General features: G+C 40.1%; 2 protein-coding genes across 5 annotated transcripts in view; one reads left to right on the top strand and one right to left on the bottom strand.

Annotated features, from left to right (window-relative positions):
* The window catches only part of LOC144511598 (protein DEK-like), a 54853-nt gene extending 49964 nt beyond the window's left edge, over positions 1 to 4889 (top strand). For all 4 annotated transcript variants that reach the window (XM_078241911.1, XM_078241909.1, XM_078241910.1 and 1 more), the window contains 2 exons: positions 2007 to 2075; positions 4238 to 4889. In XM_078241911.1, the coding sequence (XP_078098037.1) occupies positions 2007 to 2075; positions 4238 to 4249 (81 nt within the window). In that variant the 3' untranslated portion in view covers positions 4250 to 4889. The remainder of the gene's footprint in view (positions 1 to 2006; positions 2076 to 4237) is intronic.
* Positions 4890 to 21465, bottom strand: part of kdm1b (lysine demethylase 1B) — a 121696-nt gene continuing 105120 nt past the window's right edge. The window contains exons 20-21 of the mRNA XM_078241908.1: positions 12880 to 13032; positions 4890 to 6983 (exon numbers count right to left, since the gene is read on the bottom strand). Of these exons, the coding sequence (XP_078098034.1) occupies positions 6900 to 6983; positions 12880 to 13032 (237 nt within the window). The 3' untranslated portion in view covers positions 4890 to 6899. The remainder of the gene's footprint in view (positions 6984 to 12879; positions 13033 to 21465) is intronic.

Here is a 21465-nt window from a genome sequence, read left to right as displayed (position 1 = left end):
CAATGCTTCTATGTATTATACTAGAAAATTAGCTCCGTGCTGAAGAAAGCTTGGGTTAGTCTATTTAAACAAACTCAATGTTTGAAAGCCTAAAATTTGAAAAGCCCCCCCCCCCAATAGTAGATAATATTCCGATTTGATAATGCCTAAGCTGCTTAAACTGAAACGGACAGAAACTTCTAGGTGAATGTGCAGTTAAACATGGAAATCCAGAAGTTGCTGTCAGTAGTTCCCCACTCCTGCACAGGATATGCCATTGAAGTCCCTGAAGATAAGGAATTGATGTGCACTTACACTTGTGCTCTTAGTCTTACTGTAAAAAAACCTCAAGTTACACCTTGTTGAATAAGGTGCAGACAAGTTTTTACCACCATAAAGTTGTTGTTAGTTCAACTTCTACCTTAGTCCTGTAATGTCCCAAATTTGTTCTACTGTCCAAAATTATTAAAAAGTGAAAGATAATGGGTGCTTTTACTTCATGAAATACCAGTAACAAAAAATGTGCAAAATGTTGATAACTCCTGCAATGGTTTGTCCTGGGTATATCCTGACGGATGGCAATAATGGGCATTGTGTTGTATAGCTTTTCATAGAATGCAATACTCTTGATTTTAGAAGATATTTTCACATTGTACCACATACGTGATGGGTATTAACCTACTTTGTGTTGGTATAACACAATCTGATTTTTAAGAAAAAGAGTATATTAAGGGATGTTCAACATAGATTATTGAACTCCACCCATACTATTCTTTGAAATCATTATACTTGATCTCAAACCAATGCAGCCAATCACTTTCATTGTATTTAATTGTTGTATTGTCTGATTCTAAATCTTAACAAATACTAATTCTCAAATATGATGCATTGGAGCCTGCAAAGTACAGATCTTTTGCAATTGGTGTTGAGTGCCTCATCGACTCAAATTTGTTTTATTCTTGAGCTATTTCAGAAATGCATGTTTTTATTCTTTTAAAGTTTTCATAGAATTATTTTCAAGATCTGCATCTTTGTTGCATTTGAGCCATGTTTTGTGGTGCCATTTTATGATTGAGCATAGGTGAGTTAATGGAGCTTCTGAGTTGAGGGTTCTCTATAATTATAATGGAACATTTTAGAATTTTGTGCTTATCCCCAGTTGTGGTCTTCCAGCTCCTGCTGCAAATTCACAGCTTCATTTTAACCTGAGTAACTTCAACAATTCTCCTAGTGTCACCACGAAACAACACAAAAGTCAGTAAAAACTAGCTGGGCTGCAGTGCCAGATGAAACTCCTTTAAATCTCTGAAGGGAGGTTTATGGTATTAATGATTTGCTTCAGGAGAAAAAGAACAAGTCTCTAGACTAGAAAAAGCAGGTGATCAAAGATGAGGGTTAAATGGCTACTGGTAGTTACAGCATGTTGGCAAAATCTTCCACATGACCATACTTTTATTGCAAGTAAGCTTAAGGACTTATATGTCTTGTTGTTTGTCTGGATTCCCTGATGTGGGATGGTGCACCCCAATTAAAAGATTGTAAAGAATGCTATATGAAGAAACTGAAATTACTTCCTGGTGACCATCATTCTTTGCGTCACCTAATTCAGATGTTGTGCTTCCTGATGATGCTTTATGAGACTGGATTTGTTATAAGTAACCCTACATGGAAGTATTGTTATTTCTTGTCTATATACTGTTCACTTTCTAACTTGTGTTTGTGAGGACAAATCTGTATCCCGGTGAATGTCCATTTTTTGAAATACTAGGAGAAAACTGGTACTGTGGATTGATGTCGGTGAGGGAGCTGGTCATGCCAAAGAGCAGGGAGTTCAATGTTTCTTTTAGTTTAAGTTTGTGTAAACTTTGTACTTTCTAATTAACTGCCTACTAACGTTTTTGCAGAGTAATTTGAATGGTACCTTTGCCCCGTCATATTACCTGTCTTTATTTTATTAATTAGAATTAAGATTGATATTTCCAATATGCTGTTCTTAAGCACTTAAGTGAATGTTCTATCTTACTTAGGTTTTTGCCAGCTATCCTGATTATGACCTCTCTGATAAAAAAGATTTTATCAAGAACACCGTGAAAGAGGTATGTGTTCAGTAGTCTTTTCTCAACAGGACCTAATTAAATATTAAATTTATAAATCATAAAATAAATACCAGCTTAGTTAGAATTGAAACTAATTAGGGTGGTAGAAGCAGAAGCTAACAATTATTTTAAAAGGAAATTGAAGGGACACTTAAAAGAGAAACAGGGTTTGCATGGTCTGGGCTATAAGTGACTATCGCTTGATTACAGAACTCTTCCCAGCCTTCAGTCTGAAATGTGATTTGGGTAAATTTCAATATTTAAGGACATTTTACACTAACTATTCTAAAATATGATTTAGCAAATTTGAGTTCATGAAGGGGGTTTAATTCTTGTAATGCATCAGTAGTCCTGTTTGGAACTACAATTGGTGACCCAGATTTAAATGCTGATGTGAAATTGAACATGAAGAATTCTTAGTGGTGAATTTGTCCAAATCTGGCAAAGCAAGCTTTCTGTACTTATTTGTATAATCTTTAATAAAATGCTGTTTGCTCAATTGAGGATATTCTCATGGCATTGGCCAACTTTGTACTTGGTGCGATGGAAGAGTTCTCTGTTAGTTCAGCTTGATTACAATTGAAGAAAATTAGGCCATATTAAAAATGAGCTGAGAATTTGTATTATTTGACTCCCTGTACTGACCAACTTTCACTGATGTCTATGCATTGTATCATGTCCATTGTAACTCGCATACATTCAGCAATAATGCCTAAGCATGAAAGAAAGTGTTTTACATTTTATTGTAATAGTTTTTCAGGGTTTCTGTAAATCTTTTGCAGGCTTCATTTTGTTTCCTGTTTTAATTGATTGAATTCAATTACTTTCTCACTTAATATTTTTGGGTTGCGGTTGAATTGCCAGTTGTAGTAATTGTATTTGGTGTTGTGGTTCCTTATCCTTATTTAAAGGATGATCCAAATTCAGAAGTACACAGGAATTAGGAGCAGAAGTAGGCAAATTCAGCCCTTCGAGCCTGTTCTGCCATTCAATCAGATCATGGTTGATCTCTCCCTGGTCTCAAATCCACCTCATCTGCTCCCCATGTCCCTTTATCCTGTTTTCTTTTAAATTAGAAATATATCTATCTCCTCCTCGAAATGATTCAAACTCACCACGTTATGGGGCAGCAAGTTGTACAAATTCACCATCTTCTGCGAGAAGTAGTTCCTCATCTGTTTTAAATCTACAGCCTCTAAACCTGTGACCTCTTGTTCTAGATTGCCCTATAAGAGGAAGCATTTGGTCTACATTTACTCGATTAATCCCTTTAAAAAATTTTATATACCTTGATCATCTCCCCCCCAGCATAAGTCCAAACTGTTTAATCTCTCCTTGTACATCAACCCTTTCATCCCCAGAATCAATCTGGTGAACCTCCTCTGAATTGCCTCCAATGCCACCACCATATCATTCCTCAAATAAGGAGACCAAAACTGGACACACTGCTCCAGGTGTGGCCTCACCAACACCTTATACAATTGCAACAACACTTCTCTACTTTTATACTCCAGTCCCATGGCATTTATTGCATGCTGCACCTGCATACTGACTTTTTGCGATTCATGAACAGTCACCCAGGTCTCTCTGCCCGGATACATTTTAAATCTGCTTTCCAATTACGTGATAATTTGCCTTTCTACTTTTTCTGCTAAATTTTGACCCATTCTCCTAGCCTATCTATATCCATTTGTAAAGTCTTTATATTCTCACTGCCTGCTTTCCCAACTATTATATCATCTGCAAATTTTGCTGTTACACTCTGTCCCTGCTGCAGATCATTTATATAGATCGTAACAGTTGAGGTCTGAGTAGTGCCCATCATTGGTAGAGAATAACTATAGGAAGAATTGCCATCAGTTCTGTACATTTTAAAGGTCATGGTGGAACCAGTATTCAAACACCTCCAGGAGAGAATTATGGTTGTTTCATCCAAACAAACAGAAGTTGCAGTCTGATGGGCTGAAAGAAAGCAAGATTTGACATAGCTGTGCTATATTGCTTTGTAGCTTTTCTAATCGTCAATGGTGGCGATTAGATATGACTGACATTTGCACTCATTTTACAAGTAGTTTTCCCAGGTTTAAAGTATATTTTTAAGCATGCTTAATTCATGAGAGAACTTTTGTGATGCTTGATTTTGTAAATATTTTATTTTTCAGTTAATTTCGTGATAAAACTGTCCTAGTTGAAAGAAACCAGCAAAGGAGTGTTGAAACGATATCGCTACCATGGTCCCATAGATTGAGAAATGGGATTGTTTAACACCAGCACAAATAAGAGAATGTATTTCTTTGTCAACCTGTGGGATTTACGTAGAATCAGTCTTGTATGCCAATGTAAATTGAATATTCAACTTATTGCTCTTGATCTGACTTTTAAGGCTTAAGTTTTATGTTACATTCTAATTGTCTACTAGCTTTTTAAATGTTTATGGAAGTGTACATTTGAATCTATTGAGCTGTGAATAAATTACCCAGTAAACTCATTACTTATTATTATGGTTGTTAGGCATGTTTCATTTCTCACTAGCTAGAATCCAGTTAAGAGTTGGAAAATATTTTAGCCTCTTCCTTAAGTTGACATATTTGCATGTGCTATATCTTTTGCTGTTTAATTTGATCTTCGTTTTGTATTCAAATGTCTTGAGAGCAAGGCCATGGTTTTAATCTTGTGAATGGGGAGAGTTTTATTGGAGATGCAGTATGTCTACTTCTGTAGGTTAAGTTCTTATTTTATAGAACTAAGATTGTCTGTGGAGCAATTTATCTGCCTTGGTTCCCCAAGAGAAAATAAAAACTTTATACACAAGTTAAAAAAACAGTTCGTTTATTTTTATTTGAGCACTTTTTTTTAATAAACAGTTGAAGGATCAAAACCATTACTGGTTTACAGAAAGTAATCTTTCCAATGGAAAACGTACAAAAAGTAGAATATCTTGCTGCAAGTCCATTTAAAAGGATTGGAAACAAATGCTCAGAACAGGAATGGAGTTGCTTTAAGATTACTTTAATCACAGTACATCACCTACTGTTGGAATCTTTAGTGTTTTACTGTCCACTCTGGTTAATCAGTTTTGTGCTTAAATCCAATCAATCATTAAGCAACCTCAACACAATTGGAAACTGTGCTGAAAGAAAACTTCCAGAATTTGACTTCCAGCAGCTTTTGAGTTAGACTATATAGTCTGCAACAACTGTGCAAACTAGAATAACTGTTTAATGTCATTGTCCTAGGTTGTTAATTCAAATGTAACTAAAATAGGCAGTCCAGATTTGACATTCTAAATAAGTCTGTTAGGTAGACATTGTTTGGGGGTATTGTAAGATACTCTATGCTAAATAGCAAGAGTGACAAATTGAAAACTAGAGTTCAGAAAACCTTATTGTCCAGTGGACTGAATCCACATCTGTACATACAGAAATGTTTTTTTTCCTAAGTGTTTAGTATATCACTGATTCAGGATTTGAAGTGAACCTGAAACACACATCATTTCTTGATATTGATGCACAGTAAAACTGAGGTAATTGTATTTCAGTCTAGTGTAACTGATCAGTGGAATAAGGGGAAAGCTTTTCAGAATGCAATACCTGAGGTTTTTTCAGTAATGCTTATGTCATTAAAATGAGACTAATTTAGTCCATTTGCTTTGTATTATAATACTACTCTACCTATCTTGCATAACAACTCGTGCTCAATAGAATTTAATCCGTACCAATACTCATTTCCATTTGCAGGTAGCACAGACACTAGGTGATCCAAACATGAACCAGATATTTACATCAAACTATGTACAGGATTTTTAAAAAAACTACAGACCTAGAAAATCCTGTTTTAACCATATATAAAATCAAATATGCAGGCACTTTGTCCATGTTTAAAGTAGGACAATTATCCTTGTGCTTCTCATACTGTACACTTTACAATAGATAGCCCAGGTTGACCAAAAGGCAGTGAAAATCCTGTTACACAATTCACGAGGGTTTCACTTAAAGGCAAATTATCTTTCATCTCAGTCTGAGATCTATGATTTGCATCTTGATCTACTCATGTTGAATCTGGTGCAGAGATGTTGCTTGCCGTCTTTCATGCACTATGGAACTGTTGCTCAAGTAAGGATTTGTTCCAACTGAACAAATTACTAAATAGTTACTGCTTTCATCATTAAACCCTTTCTGGAAGAAACAAACCGAACATAATTTCACCAAGCTACAGTGGGTGTTCTATCTTGAATAAGCCCAATTTGTTTGAAGCACCCACGTTTTTGGTGGGTGACTGAAAGATTCAGCAAACCAACCTTTCTCTAACTGACCATTTCCACATGCCCTGGTCAGTGTTTGCAGCAACTATTCTAGCCTCCAAGTTGCTAATTCTACAAAGCAAAAATTGCAAAACAGAACCGAACAGTTCAATCCTATGAATTAGATGCTGACTCTAACCATGCATTTATTAACGATATTGTGAACTTTATCAAATAAATTAGTATGGGTGAAATTTTGCACCACATATATATAGAACTGAACTTTGAGTATTTTATTAACATTGTCCTTTCCATGTCGAGGTGGAAATATGTTGATTTTCTGGGGGGTTTTGTATAATAGTTGCTGAAAGTTTGGAAGTGACATTTACTTGTACTTTATTATTTAAACTTTGGTTTAAACACCAAAATCTTCATGCAGTCACTCGCAAAAATCCTCATTCATGATCTTAAAACTTAGGAGACCTACATGGGATTAAGCAATAATTTGTTTACAAGTACAGTATCTTATGTACAGAGTTTTCATTTAGTGCTTTTAACAATTATAAATTATAGAAAATCTTCATTTATAATGCAGCAATTTTACTTGCTTCTCTGACTCCACTCAGGTAGGCTCCAGTAACAGTCTGTGGAAAATGTCGATTTGTTGCCTATATTAAAATTTAAAAAAGAATCAGGATTTTAAACATGAAATGAAAGTTTCAACAAGTATCAACATAAGCAGCTGGCCAGACTTTGCAAAAACATTAAGCTCATCTCTGAAAATAAACATTTCAAAAATATTACTAAAGCAGAAAACAATGCCAAGCACATCGATCAGCACCTAATGAGATAATTAAAGGTTCTTTTGCCCATCTTTCTAGGTACTGACAGATCCTCTTTACTCTGACCAACATTCCACTATTTTGCAAGTTCTGGGTTGATAAATCTAAGATCGTGATTTAAAATGTGTTTTCTTGCTTTGGTTGTTTAGTTATAAAACAACCGTCATTTGCTCATTTCATTCTGCAGGAAAGATTTTGCTTTGTCTATTAATTTAGATGCTGTAAAAAACCTTTCAACAAGCACTCTATTACATTATAGCAATTCACAGCAGTGTTGTGCTGAAAATTGAAATGAGTCACACCCGCATAGATAGGGTGAACGGTGGGAGGCTTTTCCCCAGGTCGGTGGTGACGTTCACGAGGGGTCATAGGTTCAAGGTGAAGGGGGGGAGGTTTAACACAGATATCAGAAGGACATATTTTACACAGAGGGTGGTGGGGGCCTGGAATGCGCTGCCAGGCAAGGTGGTGGAGGCAGACACACTGGGAACGTTTGGGAACGTTTAAGACTTATCTAGACAGCCATATGAACGGAGTGGGAATGGAGGGATACAAAAGAATGGTCTAGTTTGGACCAGGGAGCGGCACGGGCTTGGAGGGCCGAAGGGTCTGTTCCTGTGCTGTTTTGTTCTTTGGAGTTCAGGATAAAGGCCCACTTTTTGGTTTGCATTTTCACTTGGACACGCTTTGTATACTTCATCCATTGGGTGAGCAATGTTTGCTTATCCGTGGTTTCAGCTCCCTTTCCCAAAGGGACAGCAGCCATGACAAAGCTGAACTGCAGCCCAACTGAGGAGATTAATCTGGAAATGTCCCAGAGAGTCCAGAGCTGCAATAATGGCTGTATTTGATTTTAAATCTTCATGTTTTGCTCAGAGACACTCATTTGTCATATACAGGTACCACACCACAATTTTCTGCAGAGTAACTACCCAACTCAATGCTGTCCTCACATGGCTGGAACCTAATTGAATCCCATTTAAAAGCATATTCCCTGTTTGCAAGATTTTACAGAACAATCCCTGTGAACACCAGGACATTCCTGTATTTTGTTTCTGGCACTTGCTTTGTTGATTGCAATTTATGCATCATCTTTACAGCCTAGTCCTGGATGTCCAATAGTTGAATTTCTACAGCAAATTTGGGGTGGCACGGTAGCACAGTGGTTAGCACTGCTGCTTCACAGCTCCAGGGACCTGGGTTCAATTCCCAGCTTGGGTCACTGTCTGTGTGGAGTTTGCACATTCTCCTCGTGTCCGCGTGGGTTTCCTCCGGTTTCCTCCCACAGTCCAAAGATGTGCGGGTTAGGTTGATTGGCTATGCTAAAAATTGCCCCTTAGTGTTCTGAGATGCGTAGGTTAGAGGGATTAGCGGGTAAATATGTAGGGATATGGGGGTGGATATGGGGGTAGGGTCTGGGTGAGATTGTGGTCGGTGCAGACTCGATGGGCCGAATGGCCTCCTTCTGCACTGTAGGGTTTCTAAGATGATTCTATGATGAAATGTTTCCTTAACCAGAAGTTTGAGAAGCAGACAACCATTGTTGACTATCAATTATGAATGGGTTTACAAGGAAGGCAAAGCAGTACCACAACTTCTGCAAGTTACTAATGTTCAATGCTAGATGTTCATGATGAACAATGCAATGAATAGAGAGAAACTCAAGTGCAATTAGGCCTACATTTTTCTCCATCATTGCAGGCTCCACCTGTTACAATACACAAGTTTGTTCAGTGGAACATCAACATATGTAACTGCCATAAGTCCAACATTTCTCCTTTAACAAATGGAAACACAATGAAGAAAGATTGCCAGTGGTGGGTAGTCCTGTACGTCTGAATTCATCAAGGCCTAGGCTGAATGCTAGAGAATTCCTCGGGTTATTTTGTTTCTAGCTTGTAACATGAGCACTAATCTAATAATTCACATTCTATAGAGTGAAATTGGAATGTGTGTTGCTAGTTGCTGAAACTGTTTTATTTGGATCTAAAACTGCAACAGCTCCAGTTCTTCAATTCTCCATCATAGTATGACGTTCAACAGCAACAGAACTGGTGTCAGCTTCCTTACTGAATGTTGAAAGTGGGTGTTGGTTAACTCGTGAGGATACTCATGTAAAATTTTCATGATTTGTTTCGTAGTGGCACTTAAAGTTAATGGCTTTGCCGCGAGCATGTATTGCAGACAGCCACATGGATTTTCTGCCTTTTAACACCAATTCAAAATCTTCCACTCTGGCTTAAAATTTCTGTTTTCATCTTCATACTTCTGTTTGATGATCTCATTACACAGGTTTAACACAAATCTAAATATATTTAAATGCACCTTGAATTTATAAACTGTAAACACAACTTGTTTCCTGAGTGTATTAGGAAAGTTTCCAATCTTCACATTCAAAGATCCTGCCTTGGAATTTTGTAATGATGCCCCACCTCGCAGGATATTTTGCACCTTCCAAGATTCTATTCCTGGATTCGAGAATACAGTCAAATCAATCTCAGCTCTTCAGCCATGCCAAGCAGAACACAACTGCTCCAAGGGGGTACCTTTGCCCCAACAGCCTGCAGCAAGGAGTCAGCTGCCTTCTTGGATCTTAAGAGCTTCTCTGCGATCTGCAGTGCTTTCTATAATTGGAGACTGTTTCTCCTTTGCTTAGGTCCACTGAGACCTGTTCCTGATCCCTTGTTCCCCCATCTCTGGGGCACATCTGAGGACCTATCCCTATCCCCTCCCTTCTCCCTCTCTGGGACAATTACTGCCTATGGTAATCCGCACCTGGCCACCTGACCCTTTTTCCCTGATGCGCAAGACCTAAAAAATAAAAAGTTGAAGACACATATAACCCATTCCCACCCTGCACATGTACAGGAAATCAGAAGACTGTTGGGACATGGAGTTCCCGATGAGCAGATAAGTTGGCTTTCATAACTTCACAGTAATGTGAAATACAAAAAGGTGTTCTCAGAGACAGTTGGCTCACAGGCCACAATTTGTCTTATAAACATGTAATGGCTGACCAAAGTGTAGGAGCACAGAATTGACCTGTTCCATCTCCATGATTGCAATAGTAGGTGATCAATGCAGTCCTGGTGGAAGTTCTGCCTTCACATTAAGAATACCCTCAATTGTGTTGTATAACACTTGCACTGTGCTAAATGGGATAGATTCAGAAGAGATTAGCTCGAAACTGGGCACACGAGTTCTTTGGTTAAATATAATGCTGCTCCTGCTGGCCCACAATCTGTATTCTTGCGGCCTGGCATATCCCTCACTACCATCATTAGAATAGGAAAGCAAGCAATTCTGGCTCAATGAGTAGTACAGGACAGTATGCCAGTAGCAGACCAGACACACATAAAAATGAGTGCCAACTTGGTGAGACTACAACACAGAACCATGTGTGTTAAACACAGGAAGCAACACGCGATAGAACAAAACAATCCCACAACTAAATAAGCAATCAAAGCAATGCAGTCCTACCACATTCAATAATGAGCACGGGTGAACAATTGAACAACTAACTGGTGGAGGAGGCGTCATAAGTTCCCCATTCACAATGATGAGGGAGCCCAGCATATCAGCCCAAAAGACAAAACTGAACCATTTGCAACGAATTCAGCCAGAATATCAAGTAGATAATCCATCTTCACCATCTCCTAAAATCCCCGAGCATCCAGTTGCTAGTCTATATCAACTCCATACATTAAGAAATCTATAAATGCACAGGATACACAATGGCCCTGTGTGCTCTAGAACTAGCCACATCCTCAGCCAAGCTGTTCCAATACAGCTACAACACAAGCATCAAGAGAAAATTTGCCCAAGTGTATCTTGTCCCCAAAAAGCAGGACAAATTCAAATCTAACCAATCCACGACCAAGTGGAAGGTAAAATTGACAGTGCAATCAAGCAGTACTATTTTATCAAAGCCCTGCGCACCATTGCGCAGTTTGGGTTTTGTCAGGGGTATTCAACTCCAGACCGCATTACAGCCATGGACCAAACTTGGACAAAAGAGCCGAACTACATGGGTGAGGTGATGGTTAAATGCTGCCTTGATGTCAAGTGTGGCATCAAGCAGCCCTAGCAAAATTGAGGTTAATGGGAATGGAGGAAATTTGAATCACATCCAGGAGCAATTCAGCAACAGAGAATCTAACTATCTCTTGACATTCAACTTAACTGGACCAGCTGTATAAATAGCTACAAGTGCAGGTCAGAGGCTGGAAATTCTGTGGAGTGTAATTCACCTCCCGACTCCCCAAAGCCTGTCACTATCCACAAGGTACAAGACAGGAGGATGATGGAATACTCTCAATTTGTCTGAATGAGTGCAGCTCCAACAACATGCAAGAAGCTCAGCATCATCCGAGACAATGCAGTCCACTTAATCAGCACCTCAACCTTACATTTCACTCCACCACTAGCACACAATAGCAGCAGTGCTTATCATGTGCACTGCTGCAACTTGCTAAAACCGCTTCAACAGCACTTTCCAAACCCATGACCTCTACCACCTAGAAAGACAGCAAATGCATGGGAACACCATCTGCTGCAATATCCTCCAAGACACATACCATCTTGACATGGAACTATATCACCATTCCTTCAATGTCACTGGCTCAAAAACCTGGGATTTCCTACCTAACAGCACTGCAGGTGTAACTCAAACACATGGACTGCAGTGGTTCAAGAAGGCAGCTCACCACCAGCCAAGGGCAATCAGGGATGGGCAATAAATTAAATCCATCCTGTAAATGGATTTTAAAAACTGCATTGAACAGAACACAAAGGCTTTGCAAGTCAAGTATTATTGGTCAAGTACTGCCAGCATTACTCAGAAAGAAACTTGTTTAATCAAATTCATGAAGTCAGTTTAACACTGTGTCTTCACTGATGGTAACATGGCATAGGACCTCACAAAACACCATGGTGTGGTTCTGATAATGGAATATAATTAAAATAGATTATAAATCCTGTTTCAAATGCTGTCAGACTTCCTTAAATCTGACAAGGTGGCCTCTCAAGTATTACCAACACAACTTTGAATGCTAAAATCAGTAAATAATTTCCTGACAAGATGGGAATTAATTGCAGCTAAGATAGAAGTTGATAAAAATCATGAGGGGGTTGATTTTAAATTTAAATAACAAGAATTCCAACTATTTAGGAAATGGAATTGGTTGGATTCCAGGAGTTTCTTGGTGAAAATATGCTGAGGAACTACACCACAACTACTAGGTTTACATAGGAAAAGCAATTTATAATGGATGTTTGTGCCAATTCTGATTTTGTTAGATATAGGAGTGGAAAATTAACCCTGTATTTATAAACCAAATGCTATTCATGACCTTCAATCCAAAAGTCTCATTTCGCTTTAGCATTGATATCTGCCACACAACAGATACCTGGTTTCATTATAGACCAGTTTCCAAGCAGTTAATTCTAACCAAAATTTAATTCAGAAGACCATGAACATTTAAATTGGCTCAATTTAATGAAATATGTGGATTGTTGATAAAATGTTATTTTCACCAATGCAAAGTTTTTCATGAACTGATAAACTATCTCAGTAATAATTAAAGCACAATAATGTATGTTGACGATTGGATGATTTACTGAGTATTTTAACACTGCCACCTTCACGGGAATGTGCATGGGTGCAATTAAAAAAACTATATTCACAAATAATTGGTTGTCACATTTTAAATTATCCACTTACCTCACCAGCAAAAAATACTTTTCCTTGTATATCTTCAGCAATTATATCATAAGCTTCACCACTTCCCCCTGCCTTTATAAAGCTGTAAGCCATCTGAGCCCAAGGATCCTTGCTCCAGTGAGTAACAAAGTATCTGATTGGATCTGGAACTTCCTGTAATGACATTTAATAAAATCTATTCAATTCATACACTGGGAAGGATCAAAGGCACAGAATGGAGTGTATTGAAGTGTATTAACAGGTCTCTTTTGTGTAGTTGCAGCAATCATAAATACAAAATTTACTGTTCATATGACAATGCAAGTATTGCATCAAGAAACTATTGAAGGCACTGGACATTGCAAAGGATGTGGGCCCTAAAATAATCTCGGCAGAATGCTCAGAAACAGTGGTTGTCCTATTCAAGCAGATATAACACTGGCATCTACCTGGCAATGTGCAAAAGTACCCCGGCATGTCTGGTCAACAAAAGCGATATTGGTTAGTGCGTATATGGTGTCTGTATCTTTAAATCAGTACAGTAGAAGAGGATCACCTGATTTGAAACATCAATGGGAACTGAGTAAGTGATCACCCCACAGAGTGAAGGCCCATCTCAGAACACATCAGGCAGCCTAGGGCTGCAACCTCCTGTAAATAGTTTCTAGTTATCAATAAATACCTTTTACATAAAAACATACATACATAGAAAATAGAAGCAGGAGGAGGCCATTTGACCCTTCGAGCCTGTTCTGCCATTCATCATCATGGCTGGTCATCAAATTCAATACCCTGATCCGCCTCCTCCCACTCCACCCCACCCATATGCCTTGATCCCTTTAAGCCCCAAGAGCAATATTTAATTCTCTCTTGAAATCACACAATGGCTTGGCCTCTACTTTCCGTGGTGATGAATTCCACAGATTCACCACTCTCTGGGTGAAGAAATTTCTCCTCACCTCAGTCCTAAAAGGTTTATCCTCAAACTATGAGCCATAGTTCTGGACTTTCCCCACCATCAGGCACATTGGGGGCGATTCTCCCAAAAGTGCTGAATTGGTGGGAAAACTGTTCCAGATCACTCAGTGCAGCTTCAGACCTGAATCTCCCCACTCTGTGACCTCTACAGTGCACAATCATGAATCTCATTAAAAACCCAGGGGGACAGGGCCTATTCACACCAGAGTCTGACAGCTCCGGAACTCTGCGCATGTGCAGTGGCTCTGATCTGTCAGTCTCCCCGTTTTCTGGCCAGCTCGATCACTGGTCAGCCCGGGACCACTGCAGTGCTGTCCCTCCAGCATCCCCCACGGCCCGATCATGGCCCCCACAACAATTCCTGGGCCAGCCCTGACCCAACCCCTCCCTACCCCCGAGCACCCCAATGTCCCTCCCAGTGGCGTTCCCCCCACTTCCCTCACCCCGGCAGACTGCCCTCCGCAGAACCCCCCCCCCAATCGCTGGCCTCCCTCCAGCCCAGACCGATTGCAATGCAGAGTAGCAGCAGGACCCCCCACCCCCACCAATCGCCCCTAAGCCTCATCCACAATAGGCCCTGCCCCCTGGCACTGCCCGATGCCTGGTGGGCAGTGCCAAGGTGTCCCCTCAGCACGGGCACTTTGTCCCTTGGGCAATGCCAGGGGGCACAGGCTGGCACTGCCAGGGTGCCCATGCCCAGGGGCACTACCACCCTGCTGTCCAACCCTCTAGTGGGCCCCAATTGCCCCCCCTTCATTCCAGCGGGGTCTCCCACTAGTTCCCCGAATGTGGGGAGCTACTCTAAACCCCACCGGAATGAAGTACTCTTGGCGGGGTGGGAGATGCTATCGAGCCTGGCAAATTCCGTACCAGGCCCAATAAAAATATGCAAAATATATTAAAAATACATTTAAAAAAAGATTCAAATGACTTACCTTTCTTAACATAAGAACTAGGAGCACGAGTAGGCCATCTGGCCCCTCAGGCCTGCTCCACCATTCAATAAGATCATGGCTGATCTTTTTGTGGACTCAGCTCCACTTACCCTCCCACTCATCACAGCCCTTAATTCCTTTCGTGTTCAAAAATTTATCTATCCTTGCCTTAAAAACATTCAATGAGGTAGCCTCAACTGCTTCACTGGGCAGGGAATTCCACAGATTCACAACCCTTTGTGTGAAGAAGTTCCTCCTCAACTCAGTCCTAAATCTGCTCCCCCTTATTTTGAGGCCATGCCCTCTAGTTCTAGCTTTATCTGCCAGTGGAAACAACTTCCCTGCTTCTATCTTATCTATTCCTTTCATAATCTTATATGTTTCTATAAGATCTCCCCTCATTCTTCTGAATTTCAATGAGTATAGCCCCAGTCTACTCAGTCTCTCCTCACAAGCCAACCCGCTCAACTCCAGAATCAACCTAGTGAATCTCCTCTGCACCCCCTCCAGTGCCAGTATTTCCTTTCTCAAGTAAGGAGACCAAAACTGTACACACCAGTTCCTGCCGGTTTCCAGCACAGTCTCAACTGTGACTGTTCTCCAGCTCCGGGAGACGCACATACGTTCCCGACGCATGCCCAAATCCAGCAAAATGGCCAACATGCAATTCTCCGGACCGGACCCACCAGAAAAGTTGCGGGTCGCGATGGGAGAATTGGGCCCATTCTTTCTGTACCTACCCTGTCTAATCCTGTTAGAACTTTACAGGTTTCTAAGAGATCTCCTCCGACTTTTCTAAACTTCAATGAATATAATCCCAACTGACTTAGTCTCTTCTCAAACGACAGTCCTGCCATCCCAGGAACCAGCCTGGTAAACATTCGCTGCACATCCTCTATAGCAAGAACATCCTTCCTCAGATAAGAACACCAAACCAGCACACAATACTCTAGGTGTGGCCTCACCAACACGTAACAAAGTCTGCAGCCTCTTGACAACATCTGAAGTGTGAAACACTATTATATATTGGTACTGGATAAATTTTGACAGCACAGCCTCCCTGTGAGTATCTGGTTTGGCTGAAGTTTAGAAAAGACCATTACTCACATGGGTGCCTGTTTTTGGATGAATGAGTTGTTCAGCTAGTGCCAGACCCTGAGGGGCAGAAGATGTTATGAACCCAGTGTGGCCAGCGAGTCAAAGCTGTAATTAGTCTGAAAGCAAGACCAACCACAGCAATCGAACTAAGAGTGGAAAAAATTGGATAAACTTAACTGAGAACTACAACAAATAGGAAACAAGGTAAAAGTTGGTGATCCTAATCTAACTGAGAAATGTCTATTTACGTCAGGCCAAGGAGAAAAGCAAGGGCAATGAAAAGGTAGTAATAATTAAGAAATCTCTTAAGACAAGAAAAAGTACAACATTCAGCAGCAAGCAGTGAAGGAACTGCAGAGCATAAAGATGTGAATAAAGGGTAAAAAGGGTTGACAGAAAAAGCACAAGTGGAACTCAGCAACAGAGATCATACGACGGAACTCAAGAAGAGCCAAGGAAATCCCACATAACAGTGATATCAGTTTAATGTTAGGTGAGAGAACTGTTAGTCTCAGAGCAAATCACATTCAGGATTTGATTCTTGGTGCTCATGTAGGACATCCTGTATCATCTACCGCAAGGGCCACCATGCTCTGAAGTAGAAATTAGAGCAGAGCTATCATCCACCAGAGCCAATTTGGGGAATCCTTTAGAGATCCAACCGAATGATCAAACTACCAGTTGTGTAAAATTGTGTGCGAGAGAAATCGGCATTCTGTGGCGACACAGAAACGGCCTGGTGTTTGAGGGTACTGAGGAGGGAATGGCAAAGGCCAGACCCAAAGAGGGAACGCAACTGTTAGAATCAGTAAGCAATTCAGGAGAATTGTCCAATAAATATAACATGAACAGCTTAATTAGCTCTTAACTGAGTGAGAGATTGGGAAAGCAACAGTTGGGAAAAAAGCTGAGCTGGAACAAATTCAAAAACAGATTGAGAACGGTGATTAAAAAATCAAATTACTGCAGATGTTGGGCTTTAACAAAGGGTCATCTGGACTCGAAACGTCAGCTCTTTTCTCTCCTTACAGATGCTACCAGACCGGCTGAGATTTTCCAGCATTTTTTCTCTCTTCAGAACTGTGATCACTGCAGGGAACTCATTTAACAAAGAGGGGCCACTTCAAGTTGTCAGTTCATCTTAACGGTACTTCAGAGGGATATCAAGAATGACAGGAAAACAATTATCAAAAAAACCAAATGTGGGAGGCAGAGCTGGAATGGGCTCAGACTAATCTAGGGGCAAAAGAGAAAGCGGATGCCTGGAATAAGGAACTCAGGTCTCAGCAGAAGGTTGGTTGATGCAGTAGATAATAGAAAGAGATTGGTAAATTAAGCCACACAGTGAAGATGGGCTAGAGAGAACTAGGCAAAACAGCAATTCAGGCAGAGCAAGAAATTACATGCCAGGATAAGACTGCTCAAATGGTTACACTAAAAAAAAGGCACAGGAAACAATATGGTAACATGGTCAATGGAACATATGCCAAATAAAAGTGCGAGGAACAGAAGAAACTTTATCACAGGACCCAAGTACCTTCACAAGTGACAAACTGATATTGTGCAAGAACTGTCAAGACATAAGACTGTGTTATAGTGTGAAGAAGGTACCTGCATGCATTGTAGAATAAGATACTCAACAGAGAAAAGGATCAATGAAGAATTGGAGAGTGATGCCATCCACAGAGTTAAGTATATAGTCCGTGATCAGTGTACAGACTAGGACAGAACTCAGGAAACAGCAGACTTTTATGTAAGAATCCCATATTTGTAGTTAGAGTTTTCTAAAAGTATGTTAAATGCAAGATCTAAGATCCCTTCGTTGAACAATTGCTACCTCAATTTACTAATGTCTAACTTTGTATATAATATTTATTTAGAATGTAGGTTGAGTAATTCAATTTTTAAGTTTGTATAAGAAAGTTAAAGGGGGAGGGATGTTGTGTATGTGGTGTCTGTCCCTAAGACAGTACAGCAAAAGTGGTCACCTGACTTGATGGACCAATGGGAACTGAGAGTGGGTGATCACTCCACAGGGTGAATGAAGTCAGTCAGAATACATCTGGCAGCCATATAATAAACATGTAAAGGCTGGAGCGCTACTCCAGGTAGCCGAGGGCTGCAACCTCCTGTAATTAGTTTCTAATTATCAATAAATACCTTTTGTTCCTAACAAAGTCAGCTATAATTGGATGTCCCAGTGGATTCAAGGACATAATCAATTTGGCTAGAGCTAAGGAACAAAGAGGGTGCGATTATGTTGTTCGATAAAGCCTATAGACCGCCAACTAGTGAGAAGAATGTAGAAGATCAAATCTGCAGGGACATTACAGAGATGCAAGCATTATGGAGTATTTTTAATGGGAGACTTTAATTATCTGAATGTGGACTGGGACAGTAGTAAAGAGCAGAGGGGGACAAAAGTTCCTAAATTGTGTTCAGGAAAATTTTCTACAACAGTATGTGTCCAGTCCAACAAGAAAGGATGTCCCGTTGAACCTGATTCTCGTAAATGATGTGGACCAATTTGATCAAGTGTCAGTGGGGAACATTTAGGAGACAGTGATCATTGTATTTATTGTAACCTTTAGAATGACGATAGAAAAGGAAAATAGGCAATCCAGAGTAAAAATAATTAACTCGAGGAGAGCCAACTTCAATGGGGCAAGAACGGAGCTGAGCTGGTTAGAATGGAACGCAAGGATGGCAGGAAAAACTGCAGATGAACAAAGGGCTACCTTCAAAACAGAAATTGGCCGGACACACTCATGGTATATTCCCTTAAAAGGAAAAGGAGGTAGGGCAAACAAATCCAGACCTTCCTGGATGAAAAGGGAGATAGAAATTAAGATAAGGAAGAAAGGATTGGTTTGTGACAGGTGTCAGGAAAATACAGTTGAGAACCAAGGTTCAAAGGGGAAGTGAAAAAATTCATTAAAGTGAAGAGGAATAATGAGAACAGACTGGCAGCCAACAAAGAAAATCCCAAATCTTCCATAGGCACATAAATAGTAAAAAGGGTGATAAATAGAGTAAGACTGATTAGGAACCTAAAAGGGAATTTACACATGGGGTCAGGGGGTATTGCTGAGGTATTAATGAATACTTTACATTGGTCTTTACCAAGGAAATAGATGCTCCCTCGAAAGGTTCAAAATTGATCAGGAGGAAGTGTTGAATAGGTTGTTGATACTGAAAGTTGACAAAGCAGGAGGTCCGATGAGATACATGCAAGAATATTGAGAAAAGTGAGAATGGAAATTGCAGGAACACTGGTCACAATCTTCCAGTCTTCTCTAGACTCAGGGGAGGTGCCAGTGGACTGGAGAATTGTTCAATAACAGTTGTAAGGATAGCCCCAGCAATTACAGACCAGTCAGTTTATCAGTGATGGGCAAGCTTCAAGAATTATTCAGGATAGAATTAGTAAAGATAAAAAGGTAAAATTGCCATAGTCCCAGGTGACTATAGATTGGTGGTGATTTAACCAGAGGATCACCAAGGGGCAATGTTGAGAAGGTGGGCCTTCATAAATAACCTTAGCCAGTATGGGAATTGAATGGGCACTGTTGGTGTTGATCTACATCACTAACCCAGTCATCCAGCCAACTGAGCTTACCGACCCGATAGTCACATGGAAAAATATGGATTAATTAGGAAATGCCAACATGGATTTCTAAAGGGGAAATCATGGTTAACTAACTTGTATTTTTTGGAAGTGGTAACAGAAAGGGTCAATGAGGATAATGCTTTTTGATTTGATGTACATGGACTTGCAGAAGGCATTCAATACAGTGCTCAGAACTCCCAGATCCCAGAACTCCTTTCCTAATAGCACTGTGGATATATCTGCACCAGATGGACTGCAGAAGTTCAAGACAACAGCTCACCATCATCTTCAAAAGGGCAAATAGAAATGGACAATGTGGCCTGCACAGCACTACACTTGTGAAAAAGTTATAGCCCATGAAGTAAAAGGGACAGTAGCAATGTGGATACAAAATTAGCTGAATAATAGGAAGTAGAAAGTAATCGTCAATGAATATTTTTTGGAGGAAGGTTTGTAGTAGTGTTCCCCAAGGGTCAGTATTGGGACTCTTTATTTTCGTGATATGTATTAATGATCTAGATCTTGGACAATTTCAAAATTTGTAGATGATACAAAACTTGGAAGTATTGTAAACTGTGAAGAGGACAGTGTACAACTTCAGAAGGACATAGACAAGTTTGTGGTATGGGCAGATGGTGTCAGATGAAGTTCATAGTGGAGAAGTATGAGGTGATGCATTTTGGTAGGAAGAACATGCAGAGACAATACTAAATAAGAGGTAAAATTCTTAAAGGGGTGCAGGAGCAGAAGGACCTGAATGTATATGTGCATAGATCACTGAAGGTGGCATGGACAGGTGGAAAGAACAATTATAAAGCATATAGTATTCTAGGGACATATAATACAAAAGCAAGGAGGTTATGCTGAATCTATACAAGACATTAGTTATATCTCTGCTGGAGGATTGTGTACAGTTCTAGACACCATGTTAAAGGATGTGAATGTACTGGAGAGAGTGCAGAAGTTTACAAGAGTAGCTCCAGGGATGAGAAACTTGTTAAATGGCTAGAGAGGGTGGGACTGTTCTCCTTCGAGAAAAGGCTAAGAGGTGATTTGATAGAGATGGTCAAAATCATGAGGGGGCTGGACAGAGTAGATAGGGAGAAATAAAATCAAGAACAAGAGAGCACAGATTTAAAGTGATTTGTAAAAGAAGCAAATGTGATGTGAAAAAAAAAAACTTTCACACAGCGAGTGGTTCAGATCTGGAATGTACTGCCTGGAAGTGTGGTGGAGGCAGGTTCAACTGATGCATTCAAGACGGCATTAGATAAGTACTTGAATAAAGATGTACAGGAGCATGGGGAAAAAGGCACAGGAATGGCATTAAGCCACAATGCCCGTTTGGAGAACTGGTGCAGACACAATAGGCCAAATGGCCTCCTTCTGTGCCGAGACAATTCCATGATTTTGTGAATCCAATCCACCTAATTACTGCCCCATTAGCCTACTCTAAATCATTAGCAGAATGATAGACAGCATTATTGACAGTGCTATCAAGTAGCACTTACTCCGCAATAACCTGCTCACTGACTCTCACTGTGGGTTCTGCCAGGGCCACTCAGCATCAGACCTCACTACAGCCTTAGTCCAAACATGACAAAAGTGCTGTACCAAAGCAATCAGGTGATTTTTTGACTCAATTTATTGTCACATATAGTATACAGTGAAAATTATTGTTTCTTGCATGTTATATAGACAAAACATACTGTTCTTAAGAGAAGAAGAGAGTGCAGATTGTAGTGTTACAGTGATTGAGTGACTGCTCTTGACATCAAGGCACCATTTGACCAGTTGTGGCACCCGGAGATCTAGCAAAATTGAAGTTAACAGAAGGAGGGGAGAACTCTCCAGTGGTTAGAACAAAGGAAAATGACTGTGGTTGTTATGTAGGCCAATCATCTCAGCTTCTAGACATTGTTAAGTTCCTTAGGGCAGTATCCTCGGCCCAACCATTTTCAGCTGTTTCAATGATCTTCCCGCCAT

The sequence above is a fragment of the Mustelus asterias genome, chromosome 2, assembly GCF_964213995.1.
Source record: "Mustelus asterias chromosome 2, sMusAst1.hap1.1, whole genome shotgun sequence".
NCBI classification, from domain to species: domain Eukaryota; kingdom Metazoa; phylum Chordata; class Chondrichthyes; order Carcharhiniformes; family Triakidae; genus Mustelus; species Mustelus asterias.
Note: the sequence above shows the minus strand (reverse complement) of the source record. Positions and strands in the feature narration are given on the sequence as shown.